This window comes from Columba livia, chromosome 2 (genome assembly GCF_036013475.1).
Source record: "Columba livia isolate bColLiv1 breed racing homer chromosome 2, bColLiv1.pat.W.v2, whole genome shotgun sequence".
NCBI lineage: Eukaryota > Metazoa > Chordata > Aves > Columbiformes > Columbidae > Columba > Columba livia.
In genome coordinates this window covers 21029275-21046276 of record NC_088603.1, presented here as the reverse complement: position 1 = coordinate 21046276, position 17002 = coordinate 21029275, and the positions used below count along the sequence as shown (strand labels likewise).

At 37.3% G+C, this 17002-nt stretch overlaps 1 protein-coding gene across 1 annotated transcript in view; it reads left to right on the top strand.

The window, feature by feature from the left end:
• The window catches only part of PLXDC2 (plexin domain containing 2), a 273059-nt gene that overhangs the window by 239593 nt on the left and 16464 nt on the right, over positions 1-17002 (top strand). Inside the window, exons 10-12 of the mRNA XM_065050838.1 lie at positions 2704-2764; positions 5691-5844; positions 7184-7222. Coding sequence (XP_064906910.1) covers positions 2704-2764; positions 5691-5844; positions 7184-7222 — 254 coding nt within the window. The remainder of the gene's footprint in view (positions 1-2703; positions 2765-5690; positions 5845-7183; positions 7223-17002) is intronic.

Here is a 17002-nt window from a genome sequence, read left to right as displayed (position 1 = left end):
CATCCAGACTTTATCCCTTTCTTTCCCAATAATTTTCCATCATGTTTTTAGCTTTTACAGGTTAAACCTTGATGAATTTTCCATATATAGGATATCTGATTTGTTATTATTATTAATCCTCATTGAACTCTCTTAAGAGAGGAGCAGAAAAGGATTTCACTTCATGCACTGAATGGACACTTCTTGTCATGTAACTGTTCTCTGCTAAATAGAGGTAAATGGCATCTGGTAGAGTGATGACATCTCCATCTCCTTTCTTCTTATGTACATTTCACTGAAAGGATTCTGACATCTTTCATGCTACCCAGATTCAGCTGCATTAGTTATACCAAATCATCATTGCAGACTTTAATTCTCCCTTTGCTCCCTGAACCAGTACTCCCAAGTTCCGCAGAAATCCTGGAATTCTTTACATTTCATGAATGTCACAATTCTCATTTCCTATAGCATCTTGGTTATTGCTTTGCAACTGGTTTTGGTCATCACTCGAAAATAACGTTTTCATAAAATGGCATGTTGACAGATGGCATAAATGCCATGTAATCAAATCTGCTCCAGTGTTTTAATGGCAACAGGGAATTGTCACCATGCTACTAGACAAAGCTCTTAAAAATGCAATCACCAGAGCGCGTGGTACACTGAAATGACAGTTTCCAGAATTCTAAATCAATGATGGAGCAATGATAGTACCTGCTACAGCTGATATCTCATTGACACATGCCTCAAAGGAAGTTTACGAACAGGCTGGAGCCTTTCTAGTTCCTGATAAAGCTGACTTCTGAAATGAACTCACAATTGCATCCATAGAAAATTTTAAATAAACAGTGTCCAGGGCTTAATGTCTTTTTTAAGGTAGGGTCACCTGAAGAGTGTCTCAGATGTTTGAAAGAGCCATTCCAAGTCATTGCATGTTGCATTCAGCTTTTGGTGGTGTGCTGATTCCTTTTGAAGTTCTTCAAACTTTAAAGAAAAGTAAGAAAGATAAGACTTCAAAAAATGTGTTCTATTCATACCTGGAATGTCATGTCATCATTTTTTTCATCTTAGGAAGGTCCTCCTTGTTCTCTCAAGCATTCAAGGGGACAGAACACCCCAAAGATGGGGAGGCAGCACTGAGCTCCCAACATAGCACCAATTCACTCACCCTTCAGCAAGAAGAAAAAGCTCTTTACTGTAGCCTTTATTCCCATCCATTGGGAAAAGGTCTCTGGATTTCTCTGGAATGCATTTCTCATTTGGACATCTTTTTTCTTCACTGCAGTATATTTTTTGAAAAGTCAGTTTCTATAGAGTGAGTGATAACTGACACCTGTTAGTGTTGGAGCATTTTTTTAGTAACACTGCAAATGATGTAATGTGGATTAGTGCAAGTACAACTAACAAGAAAATCTACATTTTCTAAAACCTTTTATCGAAGACATTGTAAATTCTGCTCAGAATAATTATATGGAGAAGTTAATTACACAAAACGTGTTGTTAGCATTGTTTTCACCCTCTTGTAACATCCTCTCCTCCTGTAAAGGTGATTCCATGGTTCCGTTCCTACAAATGCACCTGTTTTACCTTGGCTGAAGTAGGGTAGTACTTAGTATGTCTTGAAATCTTTCAATTCATTGAGAACAAAACATTACCCCATAAATACAATTAACCATAACAGTGGGCTTGTATGCTTGCCCAGTCTTTTTAAAAGACAATGAGAAAGTTATTTGCTCTACAGTCAGGTAAGTTATGACCATGGATGCCAACTGACATCATCCTGTCTCATAACAAACTACTACAGGAATAAAATGCAGAAAACTAAGCAAAAATAAACAAACAAAAATTTAAAACCCTAACTGGGGAGAATCAAAGTTGGACATCATAGTTTAGTTATTTACTTGTCATTTTAATAATGCTTTCTGTTTGTAATGCTACTTGCTGTCTAGGAAACCGTAAGTTACTGTATAAACCCTGATAACACTCTTGTGAGATGGGGATTTCCAGGGGAATCATTATATTAAAGTATTAGAGGTTCTTTAAAATTTCTTCACTACATATTGCAAACGAGAAAAGATATTGCAGGCAGGTTATTACCCTCATCTAATTTGATAAGAAATATGCATACAACTTAAGTTTTCTGCAGCAAGTGAGGAGGTAGATGCAACTGTATAGTATTCTCTAATTGTTGTGAAGGCTGTTCAGAGGAGCTCTTATCTAAATCTGTGAACATTGTTCGCATCATTATGTGTGTATCTTGATGTCTCAGATCACCTTGCCTGATAAAAGCAGTGACTGGTTCACTACATCCTTTGTGGGATTACATTTTCCTGACTAAGGAGTCTGGACAAAAATAATTAAACCAATTTACATCCATGTGGCTGACATCAAAAATGCTATGGTTCAGTGCAGCCTTAAGAATAATTATCCAGTGGAAGGGAGACATTCCTATTTTAAAACTATGAAATAATGATAATAAAAAAAGTAAAACCACCTAGAAAAATAACTCATTCATTGAAATGCCTTTCACTGAGTGTATTAAATGATTAACTCATATTGCAAGCAACAGCCTCTTGAATGAAAGCAATACCACATAAATCGTATGGATTTTAAAATAAATCACATTGTTTACTTATTCTCTCTGTCATTCTCTTCCTCCCTCTTCTTTTCTTCCTGTTTTCCTTCTATTTCCATCTGGACAACTCCTTTCTATTTCATCATTTAAAGATGCTCCAGTGGATTTGACCGTCACCGGCAAGACTGGGTAGACAGTGGCTGCCCTGAAGAGGTATGTGAGTAGTTTACATCGTCAGCCCATCAGAGGCCATTTATATACTTTTTGATTAAATTCTTCATATCATGAAGCATGGTTTCAAGGCCAAAGACATGCTATTTTTATCTTTGTCATTCAGTGGAAATACTGTAAGGCATAATAAAGAAAAATAGGCTGAGCAATTTCTGTCCCCATTTCAGGGAATAAAATGGACACAAAATAAAAATACTTTAAATAGAAAATAAAAATACCAGAAGGCCTGCCCCAAAACAATGTCCCTGCATTGTTTTTCACTTAGACCTCTGAATCTTGCCGGAAAATGGGGAAGAAACTGTGATGTTCCTCAAAGCAGAAAAGCCTCTGCCAGAGCAGTCTCAAGTGCAAAATAGGCATTTCATGACTTCATTTTGCTTATGAAAACTGTCCAAATAATTTAGTACAAAACAAATTACATAGATTAATTCAAATACTTTTAAAATAAGACAGAAACAAAAACCAAACCAAACCAAAAAACCTACAAGTCATCTGGATGTCCTTTCCTGGAGAGACAGTGAGAGAACAAGAAACATATCTGACTGTGGTAGTGCTATACTGTCAAACAAGGACTCAGGCCTTTTCTCAAAGAGGTGCTTGGGGTACTTCTGGACCAGAGCCATTCATTTTTAATATCTTACTGCTGGTTCTTTCCCAATGTGCTCCCTTTAGGAGGCTTTTTGCTTTGAGGGTTCTTTTTTGTTGGTGAGTTGTTTTTTTTCATTTGGGGAGTGTGGTAATAGGAACAAATTAATTTATGACACTTTTAATCTCCTGATGGCCATAAAAAAGCAGTTACTTTTCCATTTTGCCTGAAAGGGCTACATTCTGTCATGAGTTTCAGCAACATAGCCCTTCTGAAGTGTAATGTCAGGTAAAACTGAGGGTAAAATGTAGCCCCAGGTGTCTAGTTAGAACAGCACATTCTGTTTTATTCTCAGAAGCAGCAAAGAGAAGTAATTATATAAATCCAGTCTGATGGAAGATTTTTTTTCTTATAACTGTAATCACAAAATAACTGCATCCTGCATACTGCCTTGTTGCTTGGGCTTGGAGCTTCAGCTTTGCAGTTTATAAACTGACGATTTAAGAATGGAATTTCTGTGATATTTTTCATCTGCAGAGGACAGTATTTCAAGAACATGAAATAAAAGTTGCTGGGAGTACTTGTTGTTATAGTGCACAACCTTCATATTGCTTAAATCCGGATCAAAATTAGCTAGGACTCAGATGTGCCTGAAGATCAGGGGTGTCAAACTCATTTTCACTGGAGGCCACGTCAGCCTCGTGGTTGCCTTCAAAGGGCCGAATGTAATTTTAGGACTGTATAAATGTAGCTAGTCTTGCTGTGGCCCCCGGTGAAGATGAATTTGACACTCCTGCTGTAGATGAAGTTATCCAAAACCCTCTGTCGACATGACAGTGGCATCCCTTTCTGCTGCTTCTTTCTTGTTTCAACACAACTGGTGCTACAAGGCTTAGTACGTGATCTGAGAGGAAATTATTGATATACTAAGCGTATCTGAGAAACTAGTAGTTTGATTTGCACAGTTTCAGGGTACTTGATTGCTGCTCACAGTCCAGCTTTCAGGCTCTGGAGCAAAAGCAACAGCTGACTTGACACCTTCCAGAATGATGCCTGAGCTGACTGCTGGAGTTCAATGAAGGATCAATAATTAGCACACAGAATGGTGAATAGTGAGGATTCTCATAGTAATGTTTCCTTCTTTGTAATATAAATTTTGAGCTACATTTTTATTAAATTGCATCAGTGAAATTAAGAGTGGTTTTCAAGCTAAAACATGAAGAAATTTAAAGAATAGCTATACTGCAAGTACTGATACCTTTTTAAATGTAATATATATTTTTTTTTGTCAAACAAAGGACAATAAAATATCCATGCATAATAAAAGTAAGACAACACTCACTGGGTTTTGACAGATGGATCTCAATAAAATGAAGAGGCTTTGCGGGATTCCACTTCTCAATAAAATGAATGGGGACAGCAGGAGTTACAGGCAATTCCCATATTTTCTGCTAGTTAATTGGATGTATTTTCCTGAAAAACTCTATGATCCATAAAAGAAAAGATTAGTTACACCTGTAGTATTTTAAAAGTGTCCAGAAATTTAATTAAAAAAGACTCAAGATTTGTCTTGAAATATTTGCTCATGAAAATAGAAGTTAAATAATTATATGATGGTGAATATTATTTATGGTGGACTAATATAATTATTTTAATTATTATTATTCTTATAGTTGATATTTTAGAACATTTATATTTTATATAATAATTGTTATATTGTATATACATATAATATATGAAATTTTAATATTGTATGGGATTCATAGGTATATAGTGAATGTGTTTCTCGATAGCGTGGTATATAAATATTCTATAAGCTGAATACGTGCACACAGTTTGTACACATGTGCACATTCTCCTGTGATAACTGCACGTAAAGCCTAATTAAATGCTCCAGTTAACTATACATACTCACTAGGAAGAGCTACAATTTAAGTCCCACATACTTTTTTAGCATGTCTTATGGCACTCAGACCAATAGCAGTGAGCATTCACAATAGTAGAGTGAAAATTTGAATGATAATCTTAGGTGCTAGAATCTGATTGTGGGAAATAAAGCTTGACATTCAGGGGTGACTTTGAAGCCTTGTCATTAACAATTGAGCATTGTAAGTTTCGTAGCTAAATGAAAAATATATGTTGCTGAATACTATATAGAGCACTTCAAAGGGAAAAAAAAAAAAAAAGCTCTTGAAGTTCATTGATTTAGTGTTTCCATTTTCATTCTTTTTATCCTGACAGCTTGTCCATGCTTAAATTCTTCAGTGACAGTCTCCACTGAGAATTAATTTTATCTTCTTTTTTTTTCTTGTTTCCCAACAGTCAAAAGATAAGATTTGTGAGAAGAATATAGACACAACTGAAACACCTCCATACTCCAGCACGGCCCTTCTGCCAACCACCACAAAGTTCAGAGTTTTAACAACCACCAGAGAATCCACCACTTCCCACCTGCCGACTAGCCTGCCCACGGAAGGTGAAGTGTATACACTGCATTACTCTATTGCACAAATACATCATCTACAAATCCAAAATACGTTTTTTCCTTTGAGTATGTGTTCATGTTGACCGTTTGTCTTTTGGACAGTGGAAGGAGTGGGGAATTTCAGTCAAGGCAATATCTGCTACTGCTTTTAAACTGCCACTCGCTTTGACAACAGTGGAGGGGATGAGTGTTGTCAGAGGGGGCAGTGCTTGGGGTGCATGGACAAGCCAGGCAGATTTTTGGGCAACTTATGGTTACAATGAGTTGTTCATGTTCCTTTAACCATCAGGCTATACTCTGAAACCTGTTGAAACAGAAGATGGAGAGAGCCCTGCTAAAGTTAGTGATGAAACTTCCATCACAGACGGAATTAATTTGGAATCCCGTTGGCTATTCTGTGTAGCCGAATGAAAATTAGAGATAAACCAAATTAAAAACATCTTTGAAATTTGCCTGTTTACATTTTTTTCAGTCAGTTGACACTGTTCTTTTCATGTAGTGCTCACTGTTGTGAAGTAGTTTCTCTAGGCTTCTGAATGGAATTAACTGGGCAAGTGATGGTGTGTCAGTTCCCACCCTTGTTCACTGGCTGCTTCCATCTTGCTTTTCTGTGGTTGTGCTATTCTGCTTTCGTCCTTCTGGGGAAAATTCAGCTGGGTAGAAAAGCTAACCCAGACTAATCAAGTAGAATCTTAGCATATATAAAAGGGAGGGAAGTTTTCTGTTAGATTTGTATGTTAACACAAGAAAAAGGCACAGGCAGAGTTTTCAAGCAGCTCATGACAGGAAAATTTCCACTGAAGGTATTTCAAGATGGGAATCTGCTGATAAGAAAGGCTCATTTTCTTGGCAGCAAGAGAAGTTTAGAAACTGTCAGTGCAGGATTTGGACTGCATTAGCAGCATTATTCCCTGACATTTTGTACACTAAACTCACAAAAATAAGAGGAATATGGAAAGAAATAGGATTTAAAAATGGTAGACCTTTTCATGATCCTTAGAAGAGGAATTAAGTCATTGGTTTATTTTCATATATTGGTTCATGTAGTACTTAGTATGGCAGAATGCTCAAGCTATGTATCAACATGTAAGATAAATGAATTATTTGTGAATGTTATGAGGCAGACCCATATTTACCAATATTTTGAATCCTCCTTCACACTGCAACATTCTCATAAATGTTTTTTTAGTAGCAAGGAAATAAAGCATTGCTCATTAAGAAATAATTTTCTAATTGTGAAAGTTCTTTGACACTAGAAAGTCATTCCTAAAATTACTCATGATGTAGAAAAATGCATTTTCCTACAACTGACTTTGAATTTTCTTTATAGATGACACGAAGATAGCACTGCACCTAAAAGACAATGGAGGTAAGAGATGATTTTTTTTTTGTCTGTAAAGAATGTCAGTAGTATACTCCTCTGAACTTCATTAATCAAAATCAGACTGTAGAAATAGCTTTTACCAGACTCTCAAAGGACTTCAGCCTTCCACATCTATGTCAAACAGCAGCAGGGTAAATAAGCTTAGCAACTGATCAGTAAATTAAACATTTACAACTATCTTTATAACTCTTTAATAAAACAACAGGTGTAATTAACTTCCAAATATGGCCATGCCAAGTAAATTTTTAACTGTATTATAATACAATGTTATTTAACTGTACTAAGAGAAGATACGATACTAGTTCTAAATAATAATACTGTGTTATAAACTCATTCATAGTAGAGAATTATTACATGACATTTCATTGATAAATATATCATTTTTTATCTGTGTCTCTCTACTAGAAGAGATCTTATATTTCTCTCTGCATGTTTCCCATGCAAGTTAATAAGATCACCTTGTCCTACTGGTAAAGGCCTCTGTTAAATGAGGTTCTGCAGGGGACTGCTTTTGTTATCTTCATTGTGGGTTCAAGGACTGAGACCTGAAGTTTTTTCCTTCTCCCTTTGAAGCTGCTGAGAATTTTGCTGTTTGTTAGAACAGGGCTGGATCATTACATCTAGGCTGGATCTGTACTCACTGCTGATGTAGAGCTTGCTTAGGAGAAGGGAAAGATTTAGGTTGTTTTCTACCAGCTTCAGAATGGTCTGTCAAAGCAGAGGATGATTTGCTGAGTAAATTGAAATACATTTTATTTCCTTTGATATAAAGGGGAGAATTATTGGTTCTGTTTCCCTTTCCTCCAGGCAGGGAGCACTGAGCTTCCCCCAGGGGCAGGGGAACCAGCAGCAATCGTGGCAGCAGGAATGGGCTGGGCATGGTGTGAGACCAGGAGCACAGGGGCAACCTCAGACTACTGACCATCAGCCGAGTCTGCAAAGACAAGGGCAGGCCTGGGGTCAAGGCAAGAAGCCAGGTTGGCAAGGCAAGGCTGGGAGTGGTGAGGGAGCAGGAGAAGCACAGGGGCCAGCAGCACAGCTCAGGCAAGGACCAAAGAAAGCAGCTCCCATCAGCAGTCCCAGAGAAGGTGAAGTGATGAACCAGGTCCATACAAGAAGTCTGGTCAGTAGCAGAAAGAGATGGGGCCAGAGATAAGGCTACAACACAACTCCAACTTCCATCCAAGGAGACATGGACAAGGACAGGACTGGAGACAAGCTACCTTCAGCATAGATCCAAGGTTGATCCACAAGACAAGACCAAAGACAGAGCTGACTACCAGTTCACCTACAGCATAGTTTAGATTTGCGCTTGAGCTTAAATGGAATCTCCAAGCCCATTGGCAGAGGTCCCAGGGGCAGTTGTAGCATAATAGTCTCTCAGGGCCCTGGCAGAGAATTGTTCAAGCTTTGATAAAACACTGTATGCAGATGCCACTTAGCATTTTAGTCTGTTTTCCTGTCATTTGTTTTTAGTAATATTCAGCCATGATTTTCTCCATCCCTCAAATTAGAGATCTGCTCAGTCCACAGGATGCAGTTGCCATCCCTTTCCTTACCAGTCACTCCTCTAATTTTGCTGTCACTGAGCATGACATAGCTGGTCACATGCAATACTGGGCATTGAATTGTCCATTTGTTGGCAATGTTGTTTGACATGGCTTTGACACGTAAGTGGTCCCTTGGAATAAGGTCATCTATAAATTCAGGGTGATAATTTTAGGCATTTTGTCTACAGGAATGCCCCTGAACTTTTCTCTTCTACTTCTTGAAATCCAATTGTTTTTTTATTTTGTTGTGAGAAGTGCTTCAGTGCTCTTAAAGATTAACAGGCAAGGTGAATCAGTCAGCACTTCACTTTCCTGTTTAATGTCTGCTCTGTACATGAGGCACATTCCCAGCTGAGCTCTACTCATGCTCTGCCCTGCAACCCATCGCTGCATGGCAGGCGGCTGGCCTGGGACCAGGCAGCTCTCCATCTTGAGCATCTCATGAACAGCTCAATAGTATGCTGTTACACTAAAAATAATTCAAAATGTGAGCTTTAGAAAACACATTCCAGGTTTCTTTTGGTCTGGGAATTGCAACAGGATTATTCATTTCACTTGTCTACTCTTTGCCCAAGGTCTGAAACAAAAAACCCTGTGAAAGCAAAGTGATGAATAGTAGAGCAAGTGAGGGATGGCTGTAGCCTACTTAGTAGAGTGAGGTGGTAAGGATTGTGGCATCACTTATCTTAAATATAGAAAGTCCATTTCCATGCAGCAAGCTGCTGCATTTTAGAAGGACAAACCAGCGCCTGATGTGATTATTCACTTTCCTTGCGCTGTTCCTTTTATTCTTGAATTTTTATTTTTTTTTTTAATGAAACTGACTTCAAACAACACAGAAGCAAAGCAACACACCAGGATTTCTCGTTCACACAGTAAACGTAGCTTTTATTCTGAGAAGTTCTTTTTGATGATACTTCAATTGTGCATTGAATTTTCCAGTGACCCCTAGATTAGGCTCAGATAAAATCCCTGTAGCAGCAGGAGCATTCTTTGATTCTCTATGATTTGTCAGCATTTCATAAAGAGTAGATTATTTCAGGTCACGAATACAGAGTCTTTACTTTCTCACACTAGATCCTTTAAAACTCTGTGAAAGGGAAGCTTTTATAATGAAAAACGAAAGCTATATTGGATCAATGATGGCCTATAGCTTGATGTGTCCTTGAATGATAGCAGTCAATATCTGGCTAGGTACAACAAAAGGATTCTATAGAAATTCTGCATCTCACCTCTGCATGGAACTTCTGAAACTAAATGTTATAAAGCAGCAACTAAATTTAAATTAAATTTCAAGTTCAGGTCAGACTGCTTTGACCTTTTAGTTACATGAGAAAATCACTTGCAAGTTAGTACTGTAACTCACCCACAATCTTATGTGGCATGTTTTAACATACATTTCAAATTTTCTTGTTTCTCTTTCTTTTGTCTTCATTCTGTCTTAATAAACATGTTAGATGCCTAACACATACATGTCTAAACCATTCTAAAATATAGCTGATGTGTCTTCACATTTTTGTTAAATATTTATTCTCTTTAAAATAAACATTCTGTGAGTTTTAAGATACGTCCAGCAATACAAATACAAATTTTTGTTATTAATTGCAGATTCTGGGTATTTTATTTTGTTTTTATTGTAACACAGATGACTAAACAGTTTAAAAAACTAATTATTCATAAAAATTGTGGAAAACTGCCTATGGCTACACAGTAGTGCAGTATTTTCCTGTTGAGAACTCCTTGGTTGATGATTTAGATGATTGCCCAGCACATCTAGACTTTTTATTTCACCTTTTTAGGTACCTTATTGTGATGATTTGATTTCTATGAGTTTTTCTCAGTCCTTCAGCTCTATAAGTCAATAGAAAAGTGCATGTGTGTTTGACAGCATCAGAGAAACTGCTGCACTTCTCATTCATCAAGATGCACAGATGTTGCTTTTACAAAAAAAAAAAAAATAAGTAAAGTCAAGCTATGCAAAATCTATCTACCTGAGGGAGAAAGCTATTTTATTTATTTGTGTACAGGTGCATCCCAGCACATATAGTGCTAGGAGATGTCTGTGCCCTGCTGCTTATACTCTGTGGTGGACTTTTTCAAAGATCATCTAGGTATGAACTTTAGTGATATACAGGATTTACAGAGCTTAATTTGAGCTTGGAATATTAGGAAGCTCAGTAAGAAATTAAAATGCAGACCCAAGTTTTGAAAAAAAGTGTACCTTTATATACCTTATATACAGTGATACATTTGCCCAAGGCTATTTTTCTTTTTTTGACAGTCCCCTATGACCAGAAATTAGCTGCCATTAGTGATCTGTCCTCCTGTTTCCCTTAAAAATTGCAGCCTGGGCTCCTCTTACCAGAAGAATTCTTGACAAATTATGAAGACTCAGTCCTGTTTTTCTTGTGTACCCTGAATTCCAGCTGCAGCATGTTTAACACTAGTTCATTTCTGCTGATAATCATCTAACATTTCTTTCTATATGAAACCTGCTTCAAGAAAGAGGCAAGCCAACCCTTTAGGAAAGCAAATATTTTTGACATAGCTAAAGTTATTATGGCCATACATTCCAAAATAGCTAACTGAGGTTAAAAAAAAAAAAAAAAGTCACTACAAATTAGCTGAGTGTCATCTCCAGTTTTAAAGTTAAAAAAAAAAAAAATCAACAATGAACAATGCTAAAACTAATCCTTGTGGTGGTTTAAAATGTTTTAAAGTGGACTTTGTATGGGGTATGGCTTTCTTTTGTCATCAGATCTTGGCCTAGCCACAGGAAATGACCTTCCAGAGGCTCCATCTCATCTGATGTTAACCAGAAAGTCACAAGCGCTTCTTTTGTGGCAAGCAATAGGCAAGAGGAAGTAATTCATTTAATCCTAGAAGAAGTACTCAAAGTGGCATAAGATACTACACAGAGGTGCCTAGCTCTGTCAGCTACAGAGAAGAATCTAAATGAGGTGTTAAGAGTGTGCCTCGAGGTACCTGAGCTTTCTTCACATTAACTCTTAACAGTGTCCTAGCTAATGTATTCTGTTTTCCACTGCTGTCCAGTAACCTGGCAGGCCAAGATTCAGACATCTTCTACTCTTCTTGCATGAAAAAGGGAAGATTTAAAGTTTTTGCCGTTATTGCAAAAATCCTGTTGAGAAGTTATGGATTATGTTCCAGTTAGTTGAAATTGCTGAACTGTTCTCCTAAAATTGCAGGGTTCACACAATTTTAGGCAAGCAAGGATTTCCCTGGAGACAACTTGTCATAAAGTATTCTTTATCTATGCTGTACCGTATGCTCTGCTTGTATAAAAAAATTCTTATCAAAGAACAGCTTTGGAATGGTTTCAGTAGTGGTGGAAATAAAAGACATAGAGAAAAGCATCATAGCACAGAGATATGTAAAACAGGTGGTGATGGATATAAATATGTTAATAAGACAAGAATATGTAGAAAGCTAAATGTTGCTCACTGCTTTCTGCAAGTTCAGCTGTAGCACTCAGAATAGGAAAACATTATACTTAGGCAAAAGTGTCGGATCTAACAGAGTATGTTACTGTAAGAAACATTAAGTTATTCTGTCAGTGTAATTCAAGTTCTTCCTCCTCAAGAAATCTTGTGACTTAAAGAAAGAACAGACAGGCTTGCTAGTGTTCAGTATGGTGCAATATTGAGATTTGTGATCGCCATTGCTTGATGCTACTAAGTACTGTAATGGTTTAAATGGCCTCAGGCAACTCAAACTAAAATTAATGGTGATGACAACTGTTGTAGTGTTAGGTGATATTTTAGAGTGGAAGAATGAAAGTCCTTAGCTAACACATTTAGTGTGCTGTCATCCTATAAACGGAGGGCTTTTATTTTAGTGCACTCTCATCCATTTGCTGCATTAAGCAGTTGATCAGTCTTGGACAAACTTACCAGTTGCCCTGGGTTCTGAAGAAATTGATAGCAAAGCCAGATATTGAATTCAGAATTTGTGGGTTACAGTTTGTAATATTCACACTCAAAGACCACCTTTCATTCCTTATATGCAATTGGAAACCAATTTTTAAAGCATTACCTGAGCCATAAGTTTATAAATCATCATGAAACCAAGTAGAGTGTAGCAATAGCTTAACCTCAAAATGTTAACAAATGCTAAAGGAATGAACCCACAAAAGTAAGAAGAGCAGGCTGTTCCTAAAAGAGTTAGAGAGAACATTTTTATGGAGTTTCCACTGAGCCTCTGGAGAATCCTTCTAACTGTACATTCCCTTATTCCCTCCCACAGTCGCTGTGTGTAGGTCATTAATCATCTGTTCAGGAATCTGCATTATGTACAGGAAAAATGCTTACGTTTGGAGAACCATATACCCACCCCATAAAACAAGCAGTCTCCTGGTGTACTCACATTCCAGATGTAAATGGAGGCCTGAAAGAGGGGAAAAATCCAGTGGCTCTGCTGAGTTCACTGTAGGCTGTGACCCTGTACGCTCAGCTGTCCTAAACATTAGGTCTTCCCTCTTACCAGTAGCATATTATCTCAAAGCCATGGTCATGCAAATAGGGTGATACAGCATCCAGGCTAGAAATGATAGGCAATATTGTGGACGGCTGGTGGAGTGAACTTGGATCTATAGGTGCAGGCTAGCCCAAAACCATGCAAGAGAGGGTTTCTGCTCTTTGGCTGCTCAAAGAGGAGAGCAAACACATGGAAAAAGAGGTGCTGCTAAATTGTTTGTAGAGATCTCTCATGTGGAAACATGACTGTCATTTGTTTTCCAAGAAGAGCAAGAAAGCTGGTGAAAGGTCTGGAGCACAAGTCTTATGAAGACACCCAACTCACTGCAATTTCCTTTCAGGTAGCTGTAGAGAGTAATAAAGTCTCCTCTCAGCCTCCTTTTCTCCAGTCTAAACAGCCCCAGATCTCTTAGCTGCTCCTCAGCAGACTTGTGTTCCAGACCACCAGCTTCATTGCCTTTCTCTGAACTTGCTCCAGCATGTCAATGTCTTTCTTGTAGTGAGAGGCAAAAATTGAACACAGTATTTCAGGTGCAGCCTCACCAGTGCTGAGTACAGTTTCATATTCATCTGACCAACCAGATGAAAAATATAATCAGTTTGATGAACATTAAAAATTCATCCAGTTCCTGCCATGTGACCCAACAGCAAACACTCACTTTGTTGTAAAGCATTCCTATATGAGAATAAATTACAGGGTTCATTCTCTCTTTGTGACAAATTCAGGGTTTTGCCATGAAAATTCATTCATCTGGTAAAAAGAGGAGAGAAAAGAACAAAACTCAGTACTGACTTATCATCTTCAGGCTGATTGCTGCTATTTAGGTCATTTATATCCCTAGATTTGCTAGTGTAGCTGTGTCAGTCAGGAGGGTCAAATAAGGTATTGCATTTATCCCTTAAAGATGCACATGCACATGAGAACAGAGTTTGAATTGGAGCTTTTTACCATCTAATCAAAATGCAAGAGTAAAAAGGAATGACATAGCTCTGGAGGGAAAAAGCAAAGCTTTATTTTCCAAGTCCACACAGTGAAATTCTTCTACTTTTTGTCTGTCATTTACTCTTGCTTCCATGTCACTTTATATAAAGGAAAGCTTCTAGCCAGGAGGTAACAGAACTTCACCTATTTTTCATCTGTTTTGCCATAAAACTTTGTTGTATCTCTCCTCTCACAGACAGAGATATTGTTCTCTGGTATGAACTCTTTTCTGCCTCATATCATGACAGGAGTTCAAGTGTGTACCACAATTTTGTTTTCTCATATATAAAACTATCACAATAGAAACTTTGTGTAAACCTTAAATTTAGAGAATAGAAAACACTGTATTTCATTATTTTACAGACCTCAATGGTCAATAAGCAATAATGAGATAAATAATATTAGGAAAGTATCCACAGTGTGTTTAGAAACACTCTAAATAACAGTCCCAGTTTGAACACACCTTTGTTCCTGTTAAAGTCAGCATCACATTCACCAGGAAACAGGAAAAGATTTTCATTCCTGATAAATCCTTGAGTTTTTTGGTTTTCCTGCACCGAAAGAAGTTAACCCTGTTCCAACTAGAAACATAGTATAGTAATACAAAATCAAGGTTTATATGGTCTTTATGTGTTTACTGTGCAAACAACAAGAATATTTTTATTGTGTTTTTCTTTTGTTGCCTTTTTGTTTGTTTGTTTAGGGGGGTGGTTTGTTTTGTTTTCTTATTTCTAAACAGCATTCCAGCAGAAGAACAGTTATTTCGTGTTTGTGTTTTGTGCTTTTGTATTTGGCAAAAAAGGTTACTTGCTGTTTCTGTGCTGTCATTCAGCGCATAATGAGAAAGCAGACTAACCTTGCAGATGTTCACATGCTCTTTCTGCTTAAAAGGTTCGTACATGTTAGAATTTGGGGAGACGTTATAAATAATGCATATTGTATATAACAATTGCTTTTTTGAGCAATAGAAAAGTTTGGGGAAAGTTCCACTGTGAAAGTTCCTTTTGGGAAAGGTTTGGTCATAAGACATATAACCCACCATGGGTATAGCCTTGCCTGGAATGGCAGAAGTGCTGTTGTAATAAGATTTCTGTACCTGAAAAAAATTCTATGTCAATTTTTTTCATCTCTTTCCCTTGGTAGCTTTTTAAAAGATCTGCCAGTTGATTTTGCAGCAGAGAGTATTTTCAAAGTTGACAACACTGTTTATTGTCTCTCTGCAAAGAAAGTGAAATCAATTTCTCATGAGTATTTGAGCCCTGAGGTCAATGAACTGAATTTTGATTATGGAAACTACAAGTTACTCACACTTGTTGTCATTTAAGAAAAACATTTATTGTATTTCATAGAGGTTTTTTGTATTTGATATTCTGATCACAGCATTTATGTCCATGTAGTGCTCTTCTCTAGACTAGTAGAAATGTGGGCAGGCAGTTGTCACCTGTTATTTGGAAGAGACAAATCTAGATGCTAAACACTGAGAAAATATAAAATCAAAGGGGATTAATTTGATGGCTTTTACATGGTGGTTAGGACCTTTGCTGAAGTCCAGCATTTTTTAATCTGCAGAATATGATGCTCTGCCTTCAACCATAACATAGTAACAACACCAATAATGCATTCAGTGCAAATTGGCCTGAAAATGGGTACGAGTGATAAGGTAGTTTGTGATGCACCGATGTGGCATTGAATGGAAGAGCTGAAGAGTATGCAGCTGTCAAAAAGACAATTATGAGACAGACAAACTATGAATCCACTGCTCCTTCTGAGAGCAGTTACTTCCCAGCAGGGTGACTCACACAACTAACTGCTCATCATTGGGAATTAATAGCCCAGCCCAGAGCATGTTCAATAAAGCTGGCCTTTCCTGATGGCCTTTCAATTGCTTAATTTCCATTTTCTTGGCAATTTGAAATATATGTACAAGTACTAAATATTGTTACAGTGCATGAACAGAAATTAAGACTGGACCTTGTATACATTCATTTATTCTAAGCTGAGACTGAATGACTATTTAATAAATTATTAATGGTTATGTCAAGTAAAAGACTTTGCTGTCTGAAAGTCAGAGGAACCTTTTTTAGTGTCACCTTTCTTTCTTGTCTTCTCCATGAATCTCATATCCCTTGCTACATAGTGCTACAACTACTAGGAAGTCATTTAAGTGCCCTATGGATGGGAATACATCTGAAAATAGATCTTCCACATCCTGGGCAATGTTTCCTTTCTTTCACTGCAATATAAATTATGGCCTGGAAATTTTCACCATATGTACTGTGTTAAAAAAAAAAAAAAAAAAATCAAATAAGGCTGACAGTGCTTTTATTTTTAAAAAGCTTCTATACATTTGTGTGAACTAAGCTTTAAGAAAGCTAAGTAAATCTCTTTGTAGGATTTGTGCAAAGAGAGGGTTGGTTCTTGGATCCTATTCATGCTTAAGCTCAATCTTGATGTCCGCAGTCAGCACAATTAAAACTGAAGTTCCTGTGTGAACAGGTACTCATGAATTTTTCAGTAAAAAGCAGTACCTGAGTGGGGATGCCTGCTTGCATTTTTTCATTAAATTCATTAATGCCTCCCACATCCTAGTAGATTTGAAAGAAGATTTCTCATGAGCAAGATCCGAGACAGGTTTTATATGGAATAAGGCATTTCAGGATTTCCAGAAAGGCAGAAAACAGTGGGAGTATTCGGACGATGATACAAGTTTGTGAGGCCAAATGGCCAATGGTCTGCT